Source organism: Cebus imitator, unplaced genomic scaffold (assembly GCF_001604975.1).
Source record: "Cebus imitator isolate Cc_AM_T3 unplaced genomic scaffold, Cebus_imitator-1.0 Scaffold145, whole genome shotgun sequence".
NCBI lineage: Eukaryota > Metazoa > Chordata > Mammalia > Primates > Cebidae > Cebus > Cebus imitator.
The window spans coordinates 8,036,686-8,055,932 of NW_016107460.1; the positions used below are offsets into that span (position 1 = coordinate 8,036,686).

At 54.9% G+C, this 19,247-nt stretch overlaps 1 protein-coding gene across 11 annotated transcripts in view; it reads left to right on the forward strand.

The window, feature by feature from the left end:
* Positions 1 to 19,247, forward strand: part of KCNAB2 (potassium voltage-gated channel subfamily A regulatory beta subunit 2) — a 107,011-nt gene that overhangs the window by 58,717 nt on the left and 29,047 nt on the right. For 9 of the 11 annotated variants that reach the window (XM_017542726.2, XM_017542731.2, XM_017542729.2 and 6 more), the window contains one exon: positions 18,478 to 18,521. In XM_017542726.2, coding sequence (XP_017398215.1) covers positions 18,478 to 18,521 — 44 coding nt within the window. Of the gene's footprint in view, positions 1 to 11,812; positions 12,365 to 18,477; positions 18,522 to 19,247 lie in introns of those variants that run through there. The other 2 variants (XM_017542724.2, XM_017542725.2) reach the window with 2 other exon arrangements.

Below are 19,247 nucleotides of genomic sequence, written 5' to 3' on the forward strand. Positions count from 1 at the left end.
GAGACAGAGTTTTGTCATGTTGATGAGGCTGGTCTCAAGCTCCTGACTTCAGGTGGTCCACCCACCTTGGCCTCCCAAAGTGCTGGGATTACAGGCGTAAGCCCCCTCACCCAACCAACAAAGACTCTTTAGCAGTTGATGGGCCAAAGGTTGTTGTTTACACTAGTTGAGATGAAGTGGCCGGGGTCAGGGGAGCGGTGGCCTATGGTGAATTTCATTTTGCTGCACCTGGGCTGGCAGCAGTGGGGTTGGGGGTGCTCCATGACTCAAACCACCAGTTATTACAGATCCTGGATGAATTTATTCTGTGGTTACCTCATCTCCATCAGCGACTGGGCTAGGCTTCCACTAAACTTGGTCTTAAATATGAATATAGGAAAGATGATACCTGGGGATAGGCGCTGGCCAGGGCAGCAAGGAACCAGCTGTGCCTTCGGCCTGGGCGTTTTATCAGCTGAACTGAGCTGCAGCTGGTGGAGGTGGCGGGGAGCATCCCTGTTACACCTCTCCATTTTTTTTTTTTTTTTAGACAGAGTCTGGCTCTGTTGCCCAGGCTGGAGTGGTGGGTGCCATTGCAGCTTACCACAACGTCCGCCTCCCAGGTTCAAGCAATTCCCCTGCCTCAGCCTCCCAAGTAGCTGGGATTATAGGCCCAAGCTACCACACCTTGCTATTTTTAGTAGAAACGGGGTTTCATCATGTTAGCCAGGCTGCTCTTAAACTCCTGACCTCAAGTGATCTGCCTGCCTCCACCTCCTAAAGTGCTGAGATTACAGGCGTGAGCCACCACACCCGGCTTACACTTCCCCATGTTTTAAATTGTCCTCCATTCTTGCTGTTAAAAAGAATTTCAAGGTCAGTTTTTAAATCCACACAGCCCCGGTGTAAGCGTGAGGGAGCAGGTGAGGGCACTGGTCTAGCATCCGCTTTCCCTGCCCTGTGGATGGGTTCGGAGACGTGGCCTCAGACTCTGGCAGGCCAGAAGCTGTGGCCGGGTCCACGCCGTGCTGGCTGCACACCAGCCCTGGGTTCAGCTGTGTTTTCCCTGCTCCCTGCGGTGCTGGGAGGGAACCCAAACTCCCCACAAGGCTTTGTGTGGCCCTAGCTTTCCTCCTTGGTTTCAACCCAGACCCCTCTCTCTCCCCCTCAGGAGGCTGCAGACGCTGCCCCTTCTTTCCGTATCTCCAAGGGGATCTCATTCCCCCCACAAGGTCCTCGCACTTTCTGTTCCCTCTGCCTGGAGGGTGCATCCGCAGACATGGCTGGTTCCTTCCCATCATCACATCTAAGCTTGGTCCCCAGAGAGACTGTCCCAGGAACCCACTCTAAACAAGCACTTACCAAGTCACTCCGAAGCCCCTCTCCTGTGTGAGTGTCTGCCTCACCCCTCCTCCATCTCGGTTGCCTTGCTCTTTGCCCATCTGCACTGCTTTGAGGTCAGAGCTTTGCCTGTCCCCCGGCAGCCAGGACGCCCCCAGCCTCTGTGAGTATAGGTCGGAAGGTGCTGCGTGGTCTTGGTCTTTATTTTATTTTTTTTTTAAGACTGGGTTTCACCACGTTGGTCAGGCTGGTCTTGAACTCCCGACCTCAGGCGATCCATCCGCCTTGGCCTCCAGCGTGGGCTTGGTCTATATCCACTTCAAAAGCGCATGTCTCGTTCTGGCTTCGTCCTTGATGATGGGAAGACAAGACTGACTGGGAGCTGGTCTGAGCTCTCTCTGCAGTTCAGGGAGCCTCTGCAGTCCTTGGGCACTGACCCTTGGTCATGAACTTCCTGGCGGGACAGGAGTCCTGATTTCCTGTGCTTTCTGACTCTAGACCCCAGGCTCTTACCACAGGCTAAGGTTCACCAGGAAGTACTCGGTTGGTTGCCAAGTACATTGAGCAGACTGTAGTTGCTGTTAACCATAGGCCGTCACTTCCAGTGGGGCCAGCCAGGGAAGACTTCCTGGGAGAGCTGGGAATCCCCGTGTGTCTTATAGGACAGGAGAGAAGGAGGGCACTGAGGGCAGGAGGAGGGGCAGGAGAAAAACAGCAGAGGCCAGAGAGGGCTGGCGGATTAACCTGCCTACAAGGCCAAGTCCATCCTGGGAAAGAGGGGTCTCCAAGGGACGGGATCTGTCTTGGGAAAGATCCTGTTGGACTTTCCTGAGGCTGCTGTAACAAACTAGGTGGTTACAACAACACAAGTTTCTTTTTCCTGGTTCTGGGAGCCGCAAGTCCAGCGTCCAGGCATGGCAGGGACATACTTCCTCTGAAGGCCCCAGGGAGGGTCCTTTTTGCCTCCCGCAGTTTCTGGTGGTGCCGGTGGTCCTGGGCATTCTTCAGCTTGTAGCCACATTGCTCGTCTCTGCCTCTGCCCTCCCATGGCCATTTTCCCTCTGTGAGCCTCTGTCTCCAAATCTCTCCTTATACAAACACCAGTCATGGCCAGGCACAGTGGCTCATGCTGGTAATCCCAGCACCTTGGGAGGCTGAGGCGAGTAGATCGCTTGAGCCCAGGGACTCAAGGCCAGCCTGGGCAATGTGGCAAAACTCCAACTCTACAAAAAATGCAAAAATTAGCCGGGCATGGTGGCATGTGCCTATGATCCCAGCTCCTCAGGAGGCTGATGTGAGAGGATCACTGAACCCAGGAGGCGGAGGCGGCAGTGAGCCGAAATTGGGCCACTGGCACTCCAACCTGGACAACAGAACAAGACCCTGCCTCAAAAACAAAAAGCAAAAAACAAAAACCCAGTCATCGGATTGAAGGCCCACCCTAAGCCGGGACCATCTCATCTTAACCTGATGACATTTGCAAAGACCTTGTTTCCAAATAAGGCCACACTCACAGGCATCAGGAATTCTGATCTCAACTGTCTTTTGGGGACACATTTCGACCTGCCACAGGCCCCAAGGATTGACTCAACACCTTGAACCTGCAGGAACATCCCTGAGTGTCCTGGGAGGAACTCAGGCCCCCACCAGCCACCTGTGTGACCTCAGATGAGTCCCCCGGCCTCTCCGCAACTCGGTTTCCTTACCTGGAAAGTGGAGACCATGGTCCCTACATCAGAATTGTCCTGAGGACTAAGATGGTGACATAACTCAAAGCTCCAGGCTGGGCTCCTTGAAGAGAAATGCAGGCCCTTCCCCTCCCTGGGAAAGGGACCCTGCCACCCAGCAGTTGTCCAGGCATCTGAACCGTCCTCCATCTGTCCGTCTTGGGGCCTCATTCGTGCACCTAGTCGCACTTAGAGGTGCAGTTCAGTGCTGCGCAGACGGGGCAGAGGCATCAGGAAGGGACAGGAGGGAGGGAGGCAAGCAGCCAGTCATTCTGGAAGAGCTGCAAGGCCAGACGCAGGGGCTGGGGGAAAGCCAGCTGGCAGCCCCGGGGCTCTCCATAAGGGCCTGCCCAGGACCGTAGCTGGCAGTTGTGTGGGGCCTGTGTCGGGGCCGGGATGGCTTCTGCTGGCAGTGGGCATCACATTGGAGACTTGGTGGTCATAGTCATCACAGGCCTGGGAACAGCATCCATCTGCAGCCCCAGCCTCTCCAGCCCCAGCTCCCCTAAAAGGACAGAACAGCCTTTCCCTCCCCACAGGGCTTCTGAAGGAGGAGTGGGAGGAAAGGCAGAGACCCAAACACCTGCCCTGGCCACCTTGTAACTGCTTCACGATGTCCTCGGTGTGTCTGGATCTGGCCTGACCACAGGAATCACGGGATGCATCTGTTTCTCATGTTTCTTGTTTTGTTTTGTTTTGAGACAGGGTCTTGCTCTGTGGCCCAGGCTGAAGTGCAGTGGTGCAGTCACAGCTCACTGCAGCCTCAACCTCCCGGGCTCAAGTAATCCTCCAGTCTCATCCTCCCTACTAGCTGGGACCACAGGCACACACCACCACAACCGGCTAATTTTTGTACTTTTTGTAGAGACGAGTCTCACTAGGTTGCCCAGGCTAGCTGGGAACCCCTGGGCTCAAGCGATCTACCCACCTTGGCCTTCCAAAGTGCTGGGATTCTAGGTGTGGGCCACTGTGCCCAGCCATATTTGTCACAGTACAGATCGCCAGGCTCCTGCCTGGAGGTTTGGGGCATCTGCCTACCCCGAGACGCTCTTCGGACCAGCAAGGACAGGGAGCACCACCCAGTGCTGGTGCCATGGTCATTGTTACTGGTCTTGTTATGTCTCGAAGGGTTGCTTCTGAGGACGGAAGGAGGAAAGAAAGGAGAGGTGCTTACTCGGGGCCGGCACAGTTGCATGGGAAACAGCAGCAGCTCAGAACAGAGCCGGCCAACTCACAGCTGCCGGCCGCCTCCCCTTTCAGGGCTCCTAGAGTTGGAAGTGAGTGGGGCCGTGAGGTCCTGGTGAGCAAGAGGAAGGAGGAACTTACACGGCTTTGCAGACCATGTAAAGCCAGTTCCCGGGGAGCCCACACATGGCTTGCAGGAGAACTTGTCATAGCGTCACCTGCAGCTTCAAGGTGTGACCCCAGCAAGGTCCACTCAGCCCAACCACAGAATGGGCCCCACCGGTGGGATGTATGCTCTGGGCAAGGTCCACGGGAGCTCACACATTCCGTCACCAGTCCTGTGGCCTCTTCCTTCCCTCAGCCTCCCACTGTCCCTCTGTGTCAAGTCCCCCAGCATCTGATGCGCCATCTGACAAGGCCGGCGGGTCATCCTACTCCAGACACAGAACCTGCCGCTGCCCCACAGGCTCCCACCCTCTGCCCTCCTGCCGCTGCTCTCAGGAGAAGGACATTCTTGGAATTCCGCATGGAGCTCAACTTCTCCCTGGAGCCCTTCCACGCTCCCTGGCACTGCTGACCCGCTCTCCTGCTGGCCGACTTGGCCTTGAACACGAGTGGCTCAGGCCTTTCCCAGGGGCCCTTGCTTCATGTCTCAGCTGAAGGAAGCCACACTCACAGCACTTAGCCCCTGTGGGGTCTTCAGCTATTACTCTCCTGCTGGACCCCTCCCAGGCCACCAGCCTTGCTTCCCTTTGTTCTTACAAACTGCTCCTTTGGGGCAGCCACTTAACTGTTCAGCATCTGCTGCCCTTCTTTGGGCAAGAAGCCACCTTTGGATGCAAACCACGCTGCATTCAGCATGGCCAAGGAGATCTCTGCAGGCTGCAGAACCTCATCCTTACTCTCAGAGAAGCTGCTGAAGGCTGTGCTTTTAAAAGCCATATCTAAAACCTTCTCTAAGCCCTGAGGCCTTCACAGGCCTAGTTGAATGTATAGAAGGGCATCCGCCCCTCCCACTGCAAGCCTGTTTCCATTATCGGGGAAGAGCTGGCTGGACCCGGCTTTCCTGCCTCTCCAGGCCTGAGCAGGAGGAGTGGACTCCAGGCCCTGAGCCGGAAGCCTCCTCTACAGGGATGCTGTCTGTGGTGCACTCCACAGATGCACCACAGAGCTTTTAATTGGGGACGGCCACCCTCCGTTGAATCACAGTAGGAGCTGGCTGCTTCATCTTATCCACAGCAGGCACCAGAGAGGCAGAAAAAGAAACAGAAATCTGTTGTAAGTTGAAGTCAACCAGCCACACTCAGTGCCTCTGACCGAAGCCTGATAGAAGTCACCCAGCACATGGCCGGGCATGGCTCATGCCTGTAATCCCAGCACTTTGGGAGGCCGAGGCGGGTGGATCACTTGAAGTCAGGAGTTCAAGACCAACCTGGCCAACATGGTGAAACCCCATGTCTAGTAAAAATACAAAAATTACCTGGGCGTGGTGGTACACGCCTGTAATCCCAGCTGCTCAGGAAGCTGAAGCAGGAGAATCACTTGAACTCGAGGTAGAGGCTGCAGTGAGCCGAGATTGTGCCACTATACTTCAGCCTGGGCGACAGAACAAGACTCTGTCTCGAAAAAAAAAAGAAAAGAAAGAAGTCAACCACCACATGTCTGGATCTCGCCCTCGTCCCCACTTAGATGCATCTGCAAGGAGAGGCCCTTTAGGAGGACATTTAACTGTACAAAGCTGAGGCCACGGTTGTGAGCTTTTAGCTTTCCCACTCTTGTCTAATCCTTTCTAAGAATATTGAAAGTCTTAACCCCTGTTTTGATTTTTGTGTTTGTTTTTTGTGTTGTTTTGAGACAGGGTCTCACTCCTGTTGCCCAGACTGGAGTGCAGTGGTGTGATCACGGCTCACTGCAGCCTTGACCTCTCGGGCTCAAGTGATCCTCCCATCTCAGTCTCCCCAGTAGCTGTGATCACCACCACACCGGCTAATTTGAAACATTTTTGGTAGAGGTGGGGTTTGGTCATGTTGCCCAGGCTGGTCTCAAACTCCTGGGCTCAAGCAATCCACCCACCTCAGCCTCCCAAAGTGCTGGGATTATAGATGTGAGCCACCATGCCTGGCCTCAACATGTGTTTTGGACAGGTGGAAAATTCTAGAGTCCAGTGAGCCTCTGAAACCCACCAGGCTCCTGCCCACCTTCTCTGAGTAGCGGTTCCCTGTGAGCACAGCACATTTGTCCCGTTTCCAGGGAGCTCTGAGTTCAGCTATTCATCCCATTGTCCCACAGCCCTGGCTTAGTGGGAATGAGTGCCAGAGTTCTAAACAGGACCCTCTGGGAGGGGGCCACAGGGGTCAGAGGTGCTTCCTGCACCTCGATCAGAACTTGTACACACCTGAGCACCTGCCGGGGTGGGTCCTGAGGATCGGCTTCCAGGGACTGGCTGCCAGCCCCCAGCCCCCACTGGAGTGGGCTTTGTCAGGCTCAAACTCCAGCGCCCCCACAGAACCCGCTGAAGCCAAAGGGACGGAGAGGGATGCCTCAGCATGGGAATTGTATCCACCTGTGAGTTCACGTCATAAACACATGGGCTTGACATGCTATGGCCAGTTTCAGATTGCAGGAGGCTGCGTGTTGCAGCCTGCGTGTTGGTGTGTTGGTGTGTTGCACGGGGCAGAGCTGGCGTGGCTGGGTGGATGCGCCCCTGCTGTGGCTCCAGGTGCATCACCTGTGCAGCCCCGAGTGTGTCGGTCTCTTCTCGTGCCCACAGCATGCCTCTCCTTAGGTCCTGCTCTGTGTAGCGTGCACCTGCTGCCCCAAAGCCAGGACTCAGAACAGAGCGGGAGAAGAGATCTATGTTGGTTAATACTGAGTGTCAACTTGATTGGATTGAAGGATGCATAGTACCGTTCCCAGGTGTGTCTGTGAGGGTGGACTGGGAGAGGCAGACCCACCCTCAATCTGGGTGGGCACCATCTAATCAGCTGCCAGTGCAGCTAGGATACAAGCAGACAGGAGCGTGGAAGGACTGGACTGGCTGAGTCTTCTGTGCTGGAGGCTTCCTGCCCTTGAACATCAGACTCCAAGGTCTTCAGCTTTTGGACTCTTGATCTTACATCAGTGATTGGCCAGGGGCTCTCAGGCCTTCAGCCACAGACTGAAGGCCGCACTGTTGTCCTCCCTACTTCCGAGGTTTTGGGATTCGGACAGGCTTCCTGACTCCTCAGCTTGCAGCTTGTGGTCGTGGGAGTCTGTCTTCCTGATAAACTCCCCTCTATACAGACGCCTGTGCTCATAGTTCTGTCCCTTTAAAGAACCCTGACTAATGCAGAATCCTTGTCCAAGTGGGAAATCTGGACCTTCCAGAATCTTCCCTTCAGAGTACAGGCCCCAGAAAGCCAAGCTGAGGACGAGGCTAGCACCTGGGGCTCTGTGCATCAGAGGGGAACCTTCTCTCTTGTAAGGTTGTCTTCAGTGTCCTGAGCAACTGTGTGGACAGAGGCTGCACCGGGGAAGTACTTACCTGGGCTGTGCAGCCAGTGCCAACACCGGAAGAACTGTGCACAGAGTGGCAAAGTGTCATCCATCCTGGGGTGGGGCTTGTGGACTCGAGACCTGGGCACCCGCCAGAAGCAGCTGGCCCTTCTTTGTTTTGTCTTGAAAATTGAATGCCCTTGGTTAAATATACGAGTGTGTGTGTACACACATTTTTTTGTCTTGTTTTTTAATTGTTCATACATTTTTTTTTTGGAAGTTTTGCTCTTTTGCCCAGGCTGGAGTGCAGTGGCACAATCTCGGCTCACTGCAACCTCCGCCTCCCCAGTTCAAGTGATTCTCCTGCCTTAGTCTCCAGAGTGGCTGGGATTACAGGCTCCTGCCACCATACCCAGCTAATTTTCTATTTTTAGTAGAGACAGGGTTTCACCATGTTGGCCAGGCCAGTCTCAAACTCCTGACCTCAGGTGATCCAGCCGCCTCCATCTCCCAAAGTGTTGGGATTACAGGCATGAGCTACCGCGCCTGACTCCTAAATTTATAAAGAAAAACTGGAAGATTTTTCCCTGATTATAACAGAAATATGCATCTCACGATAGAAAATTTGGGAAATATAGAAAAGTTTGAAGTAGCTGGGAGCCCCCCACCACCTCCTCCTGGGGGCCATTCAGGGCATCTCCTTCCTGGGTGGGAGGGGTTTTTAACACCAAGGGCTGCTTGTTGGGAGGTGGTTTTTTCTGGCAGGGCCCCCTCTTTACCTCCCAGTTTCTGCCCCCGCTCATGAATGTCCCCGGCTTCCCTTGTCCAGACGATATTAACAGAGACGCCGTCCCAGATTCTGGTTGATACAGAGCAGGCTCCCTCAACCTCGGCACCACTGACACTTGGGCTGGAGAATTCTCTGTCATGGGGCAGAATCTGTGGCCTCTGCCTCACTGCCAGGACCACCCCTTGCCCAGTTGGAACGACCAAAAATGCCTCCCTACACTGCCCAGTGCTCCCTGGGGAACAAAACCCCTCCCACGTGACACCCCCTGTTACAGAGTTATCATCTACGCCACCAATTTTCATAGATTCCAATGTAATATAATGTGCATAATGCAAAAATTACATGAATTCTTTTTAAAATCACCCCTCACCCCACCTTATTCTAAAAAGGATTGTAGGTGACATCCTTAAATTAATCCGCTACCACGAAATTTTTAGAATAAATAATAGCAAATAGGGGGAAAATGGAAAATAAGGGTAGTTTAGTAAAATAAATCAGTGGTAAAAATAAAATACCAAATTCACCCACTAGAAAACCGGGCGGTGACTGGTGAGAGCTGTGTGTTTCATTCAGACTTTCTAGCAAAGAAGAAGCCCACTGATTGCTGAGAAGTCCAGCGTCCCTAAAATTTCTCCCTTGGGTTCTCAAAAAAGCGCAATGTGAACTAGGAAGCACCATTCCCCCAGTAAGTGGACATTCGTCTGGCAGTTATTTAGGTCCCTTAGTATCATATCATAAGGAACATAAGTTTGTCTTTCCCAGGTTCATTGATCCAATATTTATTGAAGGCTTTTGGGCACATGACATGGTGCTGGACAGTGGGGACACCAAGATGACCACAGGCAAGCTGCTTCCCACCCCCAGTGTCCCTGGGAAGAACGTGGTCAGCAGCATTCAGAGAAGGGAGGGGTTCCTCGTGCCGGGGGTCTGGCTTCACAGCACACACACTGTCTGAGCTGATGTCAGAGCGACTCTAGGTTCAAACACGGAGGAACAAAAAGGACACTTCCACAGGGAACAGAGGCCCAGAGAGTTTTCAGGCAAGTGACTTTTTTTGGGGGGGAGGAGAGCAGCTTTATTATAATTCACATACCATAAAATGCATTTAATGTGTGCAATTCAGGCGTTTTCATGTATTCACAGAGCTGTGCAAACAATGCCACAATTTTAGGATATTTTCATCACCCCAAAAAAAGAAGTCCTGGCACCTTCAGCTCTCACTCCCCATTCTCACCCCCTGCAACCACCAAGCTTTCTGTCTCTATGGATTCACCTGGGTATTTCGTATAAATGGAATCATATGCATTCTTTCATGAGCATCTAACTTAGCATCATGTTTTCAAGTTCATCCATATGTAGCCTGTGTCAATACCTCCTTCCTTTTTATGGCTAAATAGTACTTCATTGTCTGGAGAGACTGCATTCCGCTTCTCCATGTGTCAGTTGATGGGTGTTTGGGTTGTTTCCAGTTTTTGGCTATTGTGAATAATACTGCTGTGGACATTTGTGTTGAAGTTTTTGTGTGGGCGTATGTTTTCAGTTCTTTGAGGACATAGCTAGCCGAGGCATTGCTGGATCATGTGGTGAAGCTGATGACATTTTACACTGTGGCGACTAAAAGTCTTGTGAGTCTCACTTATTAACTCTGTGCTGCTTAAAGTGCACCCCTGGGGTAAGGACACCCCTGGGGAGTAGTAAGATCCCAGCCACTGTGGGATCCGATGGTTTGCCAGAGCACAGAGATTGTGTAAGGAAGAGGCAGAGGGTTTCCGCGTCTCACGAGGCCAGCACGCGCGGCACACTCGAAACTCTCGGTAGAAACACCACCTTCCGGGCTGGGCCTCAGAGCTGCTGATTCCATGGGGAGGGGCGCTCCCAGGACTCTGCCTTTGTAATAAGCTCCCCTGACGTGATCAGATGTTGAACAACCCTGCCCTAGACAGTGAGCAGGTGCCCCGTGATACACAGTAGGCACCCAGAGGCTCTTTGAACAACTCAGTGTGATCCTTTTCACAAACAGGGAAGGGGGCTTTTCAAAAATTCTGTGAGATGGTCTGAGCCAGTTCCGTCTTGGCCCTCTGCACATTTAGGGGAAGTAGGGATGCTAAGATCTGCTGCCCCTCACACCCTAGAAAGAGCTTCCAAGGAGGAAGAAGGGCAGTGGGCAAAGACTTAACCTGAGCCCTAGATAGGGGACGGAGGTGGAGTGGTAGCTGTCTGTGCCTCTTCAGCAGCCTGTGAGCTGCCGGGAGGCCAGGGCTGTCACCTTTGAGTCCTGGATTCCAGCCTCAAGTGGGGGCTGGGCTGTGCACAGGATCGCCTATTCCCTGTCACCCCACCACCTTCCAGTGCTCTTAGCACCTCCTGGCAGGACAAGAGGGCCCCAGAAAGCAGCTCAGGCCAGGGCCTACCTGCAGGGTGTGAGGGGGGTACTTGGGGTCAGAGGGCATGGCCAGCCCCTCCGGATGCTGAAGAGGATAAAGTGGGGCAGGGGCTACATTCATTCAACCACTCATGCATTGCTTGCAGAGTATGTATTGAGTGTCTGCTGTAAGCTAAGTTTTACTGGGAGTGTTGGAACCTCTCTGTCCCTTTGACCCCCGGCTTTCCTTCCTTGGGCCATATGTGTCGTTATCATCAAGACACAATGGTTTCTTCTCCACATTTCTGGTGATGTTGCTTCTCCTTGTGCCAGTCCCCAGTGGATACCCCACTCTCCGGAGTGAGAACCCCAAGCAGGTACCGCTGGGCATGGGCGGAGCGGGCCTTGCCTCACTTGGAGCTGGCTGCCTGCAAGCTCAGCCGTCCAGCCCGTGGCGTCCACCCTGGCTGCAGCGCCTGCCCAGGCCTCAGGCCAGTCCTGGCCCCGCAGCTGTCAGCTCAGAGCAGCCAGAGACGGCCTCGGGGGGCCAGCCAGGGCAGGCATCTCGTGCATCCTGCTTCATTAATAATGAATGGCCAGACGCTGCCCGCACCTCTCCCGGGTCGCCTCACTGACTTGGTAGAAGCCTCAGCCGCCCACGGCGCACAGAGCCAGGAACTGGATTCCAGGCTCCCTCAGAGAGACTCAAGAAGCCGGGATAAGCAGCTGCTCCTCAAGACCCCCTGAGCCGCTGCCCCAGGGGACCAGTCACTGCGGCCCTGTACAGCCCCCACACCATCACCTCCAGCTCAGCGAGCCACGAGGACGCGCCGGAGGGAGCCCTCCCTTCTCCCATCCAAGGAAGGCGGCTGTGCTCATCACCTGTCACTCATCATCAGGAGTAACTCACAGCCCTGCCCTGCCCAACACTTTTGGAGACTGTTGGGCTGAAGACTTGGGCAGCCAGAGCTGGACAAGGGTGGGGACAGAGGAAGGACCTGCAGAGACAAGAGATGTGAGGGGGAGAAAATGCGCGTCCCCAACCTCCAGCCACTCTTCAGGCAGGTCTTCTCTAGCTGGGGTCTGGAAATGTGACTCCCTCCCGTCGGAGCTGTGCCGGCTTCTTCCCCACTGTTGCCTTTGGAAATCCTCACTCCCGAAGGAACCCCTGCAGCTTCCTTGCCTTCTGGATAAAGTCTCATCGTGGTCAGGGGAGAAGAGTTTCTAGGGGCAGATGGCTCCTGAGCCCAAGGGGACCAGGGACGCAGCCAGGATCTGAGCACCCGGCCTCAGCATGCAGGTGTCCTTCGTGTGCTCAGAGCACAGCTTCAAGGGCCGGGGCCCTGAGGAACGGCTGGGCCGACCGGCAGCCAGCAGCCCCAGCCTGGGCACCCGAGGCCGCTTCCGCGCCGTGGCCATGGTGGCCCGGAGCCTGGGACAGCTGTCGGCGCAGAGCCTCCCGTGTGCCGGGGACGCCAGCGTGAAGCCGCACGGGATGAAATATAGGTACGAGGGCGCACAGCTTTGCAGGGTGGGGGGCTGACCTCCCGGCCTCCCCACCTCCCCAGATTTTCACTTTCGAGAGCCCATAAAATCTGCAAATCCCCGTTGGTCAGACTTGGGCAGTTTGTGCTGAGGACCAGGAGGGGCTGTGCTTCGTGCTTGGTGGATGGTGAGAGATAACGTTCAGAGTCTGGCCAGGTTCCTTTCTTCCCAGTTCAGCGGGAGATGGTGAGGGCGCCATCTTCCTTTCTTCTGCCACTGTTTTCTTTCTGAGTGTCATGAACAATAGCCAAGCCGCCCATGCTCCCTTTTCCTGGGGAACCCTGAGGCATGGGCCACAGAGCTCCCAACACCCTCCTACCCTCCCCTGGCTGCATGAGCCCCACAAGATGCCCTGGGGTTGGTCTGATAGCTTTACCAGCAGGCCACTGTGACAAATGGATGTTAGATAGTGAGGGACTATGGGTGAACCCTGTGATGGAATGAATCTTCCCTCCTCGATCTGAGCCAAGCCTAGGGCCCAATTCCTCTAGTGGGCAGGACTTGCTCCAGCAGGCACAGGCAGCCAGGCTGCATCTGGAATTTCCTGATGATCAGCCCAGGAGCTCTGCTTCCCTCCACCTGGGCTCAGCCGCCACCGGGCTGCAGCTGCTGTATGTGGGGAGGATGCTAAGCCCTCAGGTCAGGAGCAGGGCCTCCCTCCCCTTCCCTGCTGGGACCTTTCTCACAGGCTGGGTGAATGTGCCCAGGAGAGAAAGGGGAGGGTCCTGGCTTTGTACAAAGGGTCCCAGGAGCAGGGTTGTGGGGCACCCTTCTGGGGGCCGGCCTTTCCTCACTCCCCATGTAAGTCTCTGAGTCCAGAGCCCTGATTGCTTCCAGAACCATCCTCCAGGGATAAAGGAAGTCTCCACGACATGTGGTCTGCATAAGCTAGCAAAGCTGTTAGGTCTCTGGTTCCGCACTTTCCTGGGAAGATTTTCCCGAAACAGGAACCGAACTGGGGACAACTCTGCTTTTCAGTGACCTGAAATAGGAGTGCCTGCCACCAGCCTCAGAAAGAGCCACGAATTGTGCATTTTTGCATTTGGGACTTTTCTGGGTAACAGCTGGTATTGTTGCCAACCTGAAAGGCATTGTGAGTCTATCCTGATGCCTGACCTGTGTGTCTTAAACCTCTCCAAAACCGTTGCCTGAGAGTTGGGCCTCGTGAGAAAACCGTGTCATCTAAGCCAGCCCTTCCTGGAGGTGAATTCTGGGATGACTCTGGGGTTTTGCATACACAGTCCTGTCTCTTCCTTCCCTACGTCCTGGGAGGGCTGGATGTGCTTTAATGAACTTCTAGGGTAAAAGTGTTTGTCCCATCCTCTAGGCTTAAGAAGTCCAGAATGGACTTCTCTATTCTAGAAGCTCTGGAGTTTACATCTTTTGTTAAATAGGGATCAAAAGCTAGGATTATGGCCAGGTGAGGTGGCTCACTCCTGTAATCCCAACACTTTGGGAGACTGAAGTGGGTGGATCACTTTAGGTCAGGAGTTCAAGACCAGCCTGGCCTACATAGTGAAACGCAATCTCTACCAAAAAAAAAATACAAAAATAAGCTGGGCATGGTGGCATGCATCTGTAGTCCCAACTACTCAGGAGGCTGAGGTGGGAGGATTACTTAAACTTGGGAGGCAGAGGTTGCAGTGAGCCAAGATTATGCCACTGCACTCCAGCCTGGGTGACAGAATGAGAGCCTGTCTCAAAAAAAAAAAAAAAAAAAACATAAAGGTAGGAGTGAACCGAACCTGTGTACGTATATTTTTTGGTTTAGATACCTATTGCCTTCCGCTACTTTTATGTCAGTCCTAGGATCTCAAAGGAGTTAAAAGCGGGACTGTTTCTAAACATAAGGGGCTATGTAATTGGAAAGTGTGCCTGTTAACACTGTTTTCTTCCTAAAACTCATTGAGGAGTGGATCTCACAGAGGGTGAGTGCTCACGATCCCCGTGTGTGCTTACGTGTGCATGCACAGACGTGCACAGAGTCTCCCTCCCTGGAGGCAGGGAGGGCAGACAGGGCAGTGAAGGGGGGTGTTTGTTGGGCTGGCGGGTTTGCAGTCTGAGGACCTGAGTTCAAATCCTAGCCCTAGCACTCTGACTGAGGGACCCCATCTCTCCAATGGAGTTGCAAACAGAGCCTTATACCTGGCCAGACCTGGGAGCTTTCCTTGCTGCGGTCACGTGCAAGAGGTGGGTTCATAGCCTTGTGGGATGAGGTGCAGTTTCACAGGGGCTGAGAAGGGCCTTGGAATCCAAAGCCTGCCCCATCAGGCACCCCGCCCCGCGCCTCTCCCATCCAGCTCATGCGGAACGTGCCTAGTGAGTTGCTGCACGTGCCTAGTGAGTTGCTGCACAGGGACTGTCCCAGGGCCACAGCCAGGGTGTAGGCAGCCAGCAGCAGGGACTGAGCAGGGGCCTGATCCCAGCCTCCCTGTGACTCTGACCACCTCCCTGGGAAGCTGGCCCTTCCCAGTGGTGTGCTCCAGGCACAGCTGTCCAGTGGCACGCACAGTCCACAGGTATTAGGTGCATGGCCAGTACCAGGCACACATTCCTGCCCAAGGACCCAAGCCGTGCTCAGTGTGGGGTGGCAGGAGCCCAGCCACACTGAGCACCCCTTGGGCAGGTAAATAAGGGAGGGATCAGTGCTTAGTGCTGAGAGTCTGACTCCAGGGCCTGGGCTTCTCACCCCTGAATTACTCCCTAAGATCAACCCAGACAGGCACTCCCTGGGACCCTGCCACTGCCAGCTCCAATTGGAAGACAAGGACTGGAAGCCCAGCCTGTCCTTAGGGGGCCTGGAATCTGGGAGCAGCATGGGCGTACAAACAGACCGTCACTGCACGGAGCCGATAGGCCAGCCGGGCACTAACAGGGGCCCTCCCGTCTACCCTTCTCCCAGACCAGCTCACCACAGTTTTGTCCTCTGCCTGGGTGGCTCCACTGAAAGGCCCCAAACTCCTCTTTTTAAAAAGACCTGTCATTTTCTGGAGCCTTCCGGCTCTGGCCCTTCCCACATCTGAAGTGCAGTTTTTGGGGGTGCACAGCATCCAAGGTCTCCACAATGGGCATCGGCGCTCCCCCTCGGCAGAGGTTCTGCCTGTGAGTCCTCACTGGACATTTTCCAGACCAGGAGAGACGAGGGAAATTCATGAAGACCAACAGTGTTTGGGTTTTGAGATGCTGACCAGCTGCTGCATTAGGATGTCAAGTTTTAATGATGGGGAGGAAATCTGTGGGAAATGGCTTCTGTGTCTGGGAAGTTTCCAGGGCAGCAGGCAGCAGCCCCATCCAGACCCGGCTGAAATGTGTGCTCCCCACCCCCACACAGTAGCCTCGAGTATAAAGCATTCAGCCTGGAGGTGTGCTGTCCCTTCGCATCCCTTCTCCCAAGGCCTGGCAGAGGATGGCAGAACCAATACCATCATTTGCACAGGGAAACAAGTTGAGCAGGGTAATTTCAGCATCACATGGTGTCCTAGTTTTGTTAAATTTTTCCTGGGGGTGATGGGTGGAAAAGCGGCTGAACCCAGAGCCCACTCAGGGAAGCGAGTCCATTTCCCACCAGTCAGACCAGGGACAGACACGGAATCAGGGACAGGGGCAGCTTTTGCCAGCCCTCCCCAAACTGGCAACCAAGGGGTATGTCTTCTCTTCAGCCGCAACCTTGCCTGGAGCAGAGCCTTTCCAAGCAACTGTTCCCCACAGACACTCATGGAGGTGGCTTCGCAGAGGCAGGGGCCAGGCCTCCTTTCTCGATGCCCAGATGTATATAGACCAGTAACGTCCAGGGCTCTGAGAACAGCCAGGCATTGCAAGCAAGGTTCTGAGGGCATTCGTATCTGGGCATATTGCCAGGCTTTATCCGTTTTTGCAAAGGGGTTGTGACCCCAAAGCAGCTGAGAGGCACTGATCAGAACCTCCCGCCCTTGGCTTCTTATTGGACTCCTACTAAACAACTTTGTAACTTCTTACGACAGTTACTTTCTAGCCAGCATGGGGGAAATTGCCTAAACTTCTAAAGTGACCAGGCTCCTGCAGAATGCATTAGTGGTGCGGTCGGGCTGTTCTCGCCAGCAGCCACAGACACGAGTTATTCTAGGTTGGCACATGCCAGCAATGCAGAGGGTACCGTCACATTATTTCACTGGTGTATAAGGAGGGAAAAGGAAACGCAGTTCCTTTTTAACCTGGTAATAGTTCAAGCTTATTTGATTTGTCTGTTGGTTTTGAATAAAGAAAAGATCATCCTCCTGCTCTCTTTGTGAACTGAGACAGATGTGAGTCAGTGTCCTGTGACCTTCTGTCCTCGTGGCAACCCCTGTGAGAAAGGCAGCCTCCTGAGCCCATTCTGCAGATGAGAACACTGAGGCGCCAGACCACTCCATAAAATGCCTGGGGTCCTCCAGACAAGAAAGTTGAATGAGGATATTTGAGCTCTGGTTTCAGAGCCTCTGCCCATAGCTACCACCAAGTACCCTCTTTCCTAAACCCAGCTGTTCTTATGTCCTTTTTTATGGAAAATCCCAGCTTTACCTACAGGGGCAATAGGCTGGCAGCTGGACTGGTTTTAATAGGAAATTTAAAAATAAACCTGGGCAATTTTAAAGTACTTTCAATTTGGTGACACGTTCAACTATTTTCAGGCTGCTTACAAGTATTAGATCCACTCATGATATAGGAGGAGTCCAGGGGTCTTACAAGCAGGGAACCAAGGCTGGGAGGGTTAGAGTGGGCTCATGTCAGAAGTAGGGAGCTCAGAATGAGGCTTAAGCCCCACGTCGCCTTCCCAGGGGCCAGGCTTGGGACAGGAAAGAATAAACTGAGGATGTGGCATCCTCCGAAGTTAGAAGTGCTGTGGCCCCAGGGAAGTGCAGGGCCTTTGGGCCAGGAGGCTGGGCCACATCCTCTGGCAACCCTCATGGCCCTCACTCCCCACCCCCGAGAGGCATCCACCCTTTGACCAGACGCTGGCAGCTGGATCCCATGGGGGAAGTGGAATCCGGCCCCAGATGGGTCAAGGCCTGGCTGCAGCTGTGAGACCCATCTGGCCACCTGTCAACCTCATCATCTGGGCAGATCACGCCCTGCTAAACAGGTTGGGGGTGGGATGCATGCCACCATGGTGGGGAACGTCAGCTGGGAGCCGACTGCCTGGGTGGAACCCCAGCTCCTCCCCGTGCTGGGCAGGTCTCATAATGTGGGAATCAGTGCCACAACAAGCAAGGCGCCTGCTGTGTAAGGCGCAGTGGTAAGGGTGCCTGGGGACAGCCTGGCCTGCTGAGACCCCGTGGGCTCCCAGGTGACCTGCGTCAGGACAGGGGGCATGCCAGTCCTCAGCAGAGACCTGCCACCCTCCTTCACCTCCTGTGGACGGTCATGATGACCCAAGGCCTGTTCCTGTGGACCCGGGGATGCCGTGGGCGGGCACCTCAGTGGCCCCAGGAAGGAGCCCAGGTGGCTGTGCCTGGTTAGGGGGCCTGCGCTGCCAGGCTCTGCCACTGCTGTCAGGCCTGCTTGTATCCGTAATGAAGGAAGGGCTGGCCTTGCTTGAGAACTGGCGGTACCCCCCCAAGGAGCTCCCCGCACCCCAAAGGATAGATGCGCAGTCTATGTGGTCCTGGTGAAGTGGGACGATCTCCTACACCAGTCTCTGGAGACAGGAAGAAGAGACACAGAATCACAAATGCAGCCTCAGAGAGGAGAGAAGAGGGGCTTCTTGGCAAGAGGCGCTGCATGGGTTGTGCCACAGGGCTGAGACCAGCCCGCTTTCACCATAAAACAGACAGCGCCCCTCTGCACTTCCATCTGTCCTAGAGACCACTCTGCAGACCCACACTGGGCACCAGCAGGGTCCGTGCCAGCAGCAAGGTGTGGGCTGGGGGCAGTTGGCACTGTACCCCTAGGGTTGGCAAGCAGAGGCACCTCTCTGAAGGTCCCCGGTGCCTTTCGGAGCCTCCAAACACACACTGACTGGTGTAGGATTGGGGTGGGGGCTGGCAGTGGCGGGACCTGAGCCTGGCTGGCAGGGTCCTGCCCAGGTGCTGAGAACTCATGTGACATTTGTTTTTCAGGAATCTGGGCAAGTCTGGCCTGCGGGTCTCCTGCCTGGGACTTGGTGAGTGTGGGGTCCCCTCGGTCTCACCAGGGAAACAGGCTGTGGGAGGGCCAGGCATGAGCTGAATTGGACACCCCTTGGGAGGCAGCGTGGCCCAGCCCTCGGCACTCCCCAGGGAGTAGCTGCTCCCAGAGCCCAGGATGCAGGGGGCCTCAGTTGCCATGGCAACAAAGAGGAAGATGGGAGGGGGCCCAGGATAGAGGGAGAGAGAGACACAGCCTCAGCAGAGGAGGCAAGGTGGACACCAGGGGCCCCTGCACACACAGCCCCCACCCCACACCCACAGCCCCCACACCACACCACAAAATCAGAGGCCTTCCTGGCGTCGGGAGTGCAGGGAAGACACCTTTCCTTTGGTGGCAGGCTCAGCTCATGAGTCCCTCCTGGAGCGCCATTGGATTTGGCCTTTTCTCCCCTGCCCTGTTCCCAGAACGTGCAGTCCCCACCTCCCATGTGCACGTAGTACACACCGCCCGCTGCCCTGACACCGCCCTCCCCGCTCCGTCCCAGCACAAGCACGCAGATGCGGCTGTCAGACCGGCTGTTTTCAGGGAGGCATCCCTTGTGTCATTCCTTGCAGCATGTCCTGGGAGTGAGAGCTGCCTCAGCACAGCTCTGACAAGCATTTCAAAGGCCCCAGGCCTCCTGGGCCCACAGCCAGCAGCCTGCTCTAGAGACTTTTGTCCCCTCAGTTTGGTGACCCCAAGACAGCGGAACTTTCTCTGC